The 5,008-nt window shown below is 47.3% G+C and overlaps 1 protein-coding gene across 1 annotated transcript; it reads right to left on the bottom strand.

Annotated features, from left to right (window-relative positions):
* Positions 1-2,879: 2,879 nt before the first annotated feature.
* LOC147644730 (uncharacterized) lies at positions 2,880-4,723 on the bottom strand. Its single transcript, XM_086841207.1, has 2 exons — positions 3,260-4,723; positions 2,880-3,083 (listed from the first exon to the last, which is right to left on the bottom strand). The coding sequence occupies exons 1-2, from the start codon at positions 4,721-4,723 to the stop codon at positions 2,880-2,882; spliced, it is 1,668 nt and encodes a 555-aa protein (XP_086697333.1).
* Between the last annotated feature and the right edge of the window lie 285 nt (positions 4,724-5,008).

Here is a 5,008-nt window from a genome sequence, read left to right as displayed (position 1 = left end):
CACAAGAGATTGTGTGATTGTTCGCGGTTTGCAGATGACTTGCAGTAAACGCACAGCACGAGAAAATAAGGGCGAAAGAATATTTTTTTATATGAGTTGATCCAGATTTTTTGGGTAAATAAAGATTGCCAAAATACTGATCACTTGCCAAAAATTTGGGCTTTTCAGAATAAATATTCACGGTGAAAACTTTAAGCGAAGGTAGAGCGAAGGAAAACACGTCCGACTCGTAGGTAAAGCTTTCTCTGCTTTGGAGCAAGAGTTTCTCCAAGAGCTTCTTTGCGCCCTAATAGAAAAAGAAGAAATAAGCAATAGATAACGAAGAGAACGCTGAAGAGCACAGCAGGTGCAGCGGTACACCTATGCACGCATGATTAGGTGCTGGCGGTATAATCCGAACAGTATGTGTGCTTCTGTTCGCAAGCGCAAGCTTGTTTGGACTTCTTAGCGACGATTAGCACTATCACCCGATGCGAAACAGCGACGCTCACCTTATCCAGACTAAAACCTGCGGAGCACGGAGTGGTCCGGAGTCAAGGTTTGAAACCCAATGCACATGTGATCAATCCGACAGACACCCTAGACCACGTAGGGACAGCCGCCCCCGAATCGACGACACTTATGAGACAAATAACACCCAGGACGAGACCGGAAGAACCTCGCCTTGGCATCGCTATCCATGACACAGAACCACGATACGACCAGGAATACCCAGCACCGTCTGGAAGAAACGTCCACCGAGAATACCCAGCACCGCCTGGACGAAGCAATGACAGTGGAAACACGTTAGGAACACACGAGAAGCGCGGTGATTCGTGCCGAACTTCGCATTGGTAGTACAGCCCATGACGAACCTGCTGCGCAAGCACCAAAGGTGGAAATGGGAACCGGAGCTACTGAACGCGTTCGACCTCTTAAAAACCTTTGCTGGTGCTGGCATGCTCCGACTTCTCTGTCAAAATAACCCTCCAGATCGACGCCAGTAACTACGGACTCTGAGGCTTGCTGACGCAGGTATAGACGGATAGGGTCGGGTTATCGCCTACGTTAGTCAAAAGCTGGACGCGGCAGAAATGTCCGGACTTCATTATCGAGAACTGGGAACTATACTGGCACCTTTCCCACTGCAAGCCTAAGAGCCGCGATTGCCTGGCTCCTGCTACGACCAGGTGACCTCAGGAACCGGAGTCGCACCGCAGACACCTGCCAAGAAGGCTATACAATTGAAGGAGATATTCCAAATAGTAAAAACAAACCAACCAACCAATTGTAAAAACCAACCTTCTCCGAAGCTGGACACCCGCCGTTGGATCGCTTGTCCTCGTGCGGCAGCACCATCTATCGAAGGCCGTTGAAGGATTCGCGCCGAAGCTGGCCACAAAGTTTGATGAGCCCTACAAAGTTTTATAAGTTTATAAGTTTCAGAACTTTGGGCAGGTCGTTTATAAACAATGTAAATAGGGGACCCATGTAGCTACCTTGCGGGACGCCGGAAATAACCTTGTGAACATTAGATAAGTTATTCTTAAAGAGGACTTTTTACGTCCTGCCATTTAGATAACTTGAGATCCAACTAAGAAGATCTGTAGTATGCACACATATTGTATACCCACTGTACCAAGAGTACTTAAAGGGTGCATACTGTAATACTTTGTTGCAGTGTATACATAATTCAAGTGTCCTGGTCATGAACAAAAATGGCCGAAATATGAACCGATCGCTAGTGCTAGCGTCGGCATAATTGTACCACGAACGGACCACATGTGCATATACCTCCCGCTTTAGAAAGCATAGCCTATTTACTTAAACATATACATAGCCGTCTCTCTGCCGCCGTCTGTAGGCCGCGCAGCGACGAGACTTAGCCTTGCTTAGCATTAAAAAGATAATGTAAATCATAAACGATATAAACGTTAGAGCGGCGCCATTGCTGCTCCCACAAACATAAAGAAGTTAACCAACACAAAAACTTATTTGAAATTACTTTATGGCGACCCTTTGAACTTACTTTAGATCAGCCGACAGCTTTAAGATTCCTCTATAGTTGTTGGCATCCAATTTGCTACATTTTTGTGGAGAGGAATAATAAACGATTCCTTCCAAATTAGGGGAAAGTGGGAAGTTTCTAAGGATAAGGTAAACAATTTCAGAAGGGGATTGCACAACATCTGAGCACAATAAAGATCGATTTGGATATGTTCACTTGGAAAGGTGAAAGATATGTGAGTTTCAATTAAGTGGCGAAAATGTGGAATGATTCGATTCGAATGGTCGATTGAGCCAATCTGGCAGGCAATAAATATAAAATTAAAGGTTAAAATTTAATTCATATTTTTGTTTATTTTGAAAACTAAAATCCCGCCAATATTTATTTTGATGCTACAAGTGAGTGAATTTCACTTAATTTTTCTGTCCACACCTAAATATATTTTCCCGCACTCTTTAGGCGTTTGCTTCTGCTTTCTAAAAGTTAAAGTTTTGCGATTTATTCTGAAATAAGTGTTAACCTAAGTCAAAGTTGGTATGTATTTAATAAAAAAAACATGTGTGTTTCTTGTGTTTGTTTGTTTTCGTGGTAAATCGATGTAGAAGTTAATATTTCATTTGCAGTAGCATTACTTACATACCTCAGACTTTCGTGGAATAGTGTTTATAGAAATAGCTTTTGTGAATCGTCCAGTGTCTAAATGAGGTGCTACCAGCTGCTACCCTATAGCTTATTATATTTTATTGGTACAATGAATAGTTGTGTCCCCTTGTATTATTAGCAAGAGGTCATTGTAAGAGGGGTTCCCAGGCAAGATCAAACACAAAACGAATAAATTCAATATTTAATTTAAGCTTCTATATACAGGCGTGTGTGTGTTAATAATACGGCGTTAGATCGGCGGCGTGCGTTCCTCGTCGTTCGCAAATGCAGACTGTTCTTCTCCTCTCATTCCATCTCTCTCGTATGCACTATCCAACACCGAGCGAGCGACCAGCCGAACGCCGCTCTCCCGCACAATGGGACAAGCGACCAAACCAAACATGCCGCCAGCCAATGCTAGACTAAGCATGAAACATCTCCACTTGTCCAGATCCTGCACGGTGGTAGGCGGGGTAGAATCTAGTATGGAGAAATGAGACAAGAAACGTGCGCAAGAAACAATTCATTATGGTTGAGATGCGCAAAGTGAGAGCTCTAAGAACGTATCGGCAGTGGACAAAGTTTTGACACTGACCGTTTTAAATGGCCTTGCTTGGTTTTAAGCGTTACAACCCGGACCAACGCGTCAGTCCCTGGGTGCAACTCCACGACGCGCCCCAGTAGCCATTGCGACGGCGGAAATCGGTCATCCTTGATGATGACAAGGTCGTGGAGCTGAATGCCCTCAGTCTCCTGACACCACTTGGGTCTCTGCTGCAGATTGGCTAGCCAGTCTCGACTCCAAGCCTTCCAGAAATGCCTTATCATGGATTGCTGGACTAGAAACTGCTCCACGAAGGACTTGGACTGAGGTCGATATTCCGGAGGCGCCAGCATGGAGTCTCCAATCAAAAAATGCGCCTGTGTGAACACCTCGAGATCATCTGCATCAGCTGTGAGAGGGCAGAGCGGTCGGGAGTTGAGGCACGTCTCTATGCTTATGAGCACTGTTGACAACTCCTCATAGGTGAGCCTCCGATCCCCAATGATCCTCTTGAGATGATGTTTAGCCGCCTTCACATTAGCCTCCCACAGCCCGCCAAAATTGGGCGACTGCGGAGGATTAAAGTGCCAGGTGGTCCGCTGCGAAGCGAGCTTGGGGGCTATGAGCTTCTCATAGTCCTCCTGAAGCTTACCGCAGAATGCCTTCATCAGATTATCCGCGCCGACAAAGTTGGTTCCGTTGTCACTGTAGAGATGTTGAACGATCCCTCGCCGACCGGTAAACCTTCCCAGAGCTAGAAGAAAATGCTCCGTGGTGAGGCCTGTCACCGCTTCTAGATGCACTGCCTGTGTTGCAAGGCAAATGAAAACGGCGATGTATCCCTTGTAAACGGCAGTTCCTCGCAACCGTGCTGCCTTCAGATCTATAGCGCCTGTGTAATCAACTTCAGTCGCCAGGAATGGCCGACTAGGGGGGTTCACTCTGTGTATCGGCAAATCTCCCATAAGCTGTGCCGACGTGATTGGCCGGGCCCGAAAGCACTTCACACATTTCCGTACAATAGATCGCACCGCCTGCCTTCCTGTCAGTATCCAGAACCGTTGGCGAGTGTGCGCCAGAGTAAGCTGCGCACCTCCGTGCAGAGTCAAGATATGCGAATAGCGTATTACTAGTTGTGTAAAATGATGAGAGCTTGGAATGATAATTGGATGGCGACGCTCGTGCGACAGACCAGAATGGCGCAATCGCCCCCTTACTCGCAGTATGCCCTCTACTAAGATCGGTGACAAGCTCGAGAGCTTACTTCTGGAGGGCAGCCGCTTAGAATTTTTTACTGCGGTCAGCTCCGACGCGAAAGACTCCCCTTGGACGATGCGCACGATAGCGAATAGAGCATGGTCGAGCTCTTCGATGCCTAGGGGACCGGTGCGCCTCTCTCCTTTTCCGGCAATATTGGACTTGAACCGAAATACGTACGCTACGACTCTCACGGCCTGGGTGAAACTCGAAAATCTCTCAATCAACGATGGCAGCGGGACTGTGTGGTGAACGCGAACTTTATCCGTCTTCGCCTCTAAGGCGGCATTCATGTCGGCCTGACCGACCTCCGTCGAGGCCCAGTCACCATGACAGCGTGTAAGCCACTCCGGGCCTCGCCACCACAAGCTATAGCCCGCTAGCTCACCCGGAGATAGCCCTCTTGTCGCACAGTCTCCTGGGTCCCGCTAGTCCCTACATGGCCTCATTGTGATGGCGTAGAATGATCCAGAATAAAGGCGACCCTGTTAGCGACGAAAGTCTTCCATCTATTGACGTCCCCGTGTAGCCAATGCAGAAGAATTGTAGCATCCGTCCAGTAAAAGGTCTGGATTGGG

This window comes from Drosophila serrata, unplaced genomic scaffold (assembly GCF_035046125.1).
Source record: "Drosophila serrata isolate PLE 108 unplaced genomic scaffold, ASM3504612v1 contig_111, whole genome shotgun sequence".
Taxonomy (NCBI): Eukaryota; Metazoa; Arthropoda; class Insecta; order Diptera; family Drosophilidae; genus Drosophila; species Drosophila serrata.
The sequence above is the reverse complement of the archived record's forward strand: the minus strand, read 5'-3'. Positions and strand labels throughout refer to the sequence as shown.

What these genes read in the sequence shown, in the direction of transcription:
- LOC147644730 (XM_086841207.1), bottom strand. Translation starts at nt 4,723, where the DNA reads ATGAATGCCGCCTTAGAGGCGAAGACGGATAAAGTTCGCGTTCACCAC. An exon ending in CTGACGCGTTGGTCCGGGTT is followed by an intron (nt 3,084 to 3,259) that starts GTAACGCTTAAA and finishes ACCACCGTGCAG; the next exon opens with GATCTGGACAAGTGGAGATG.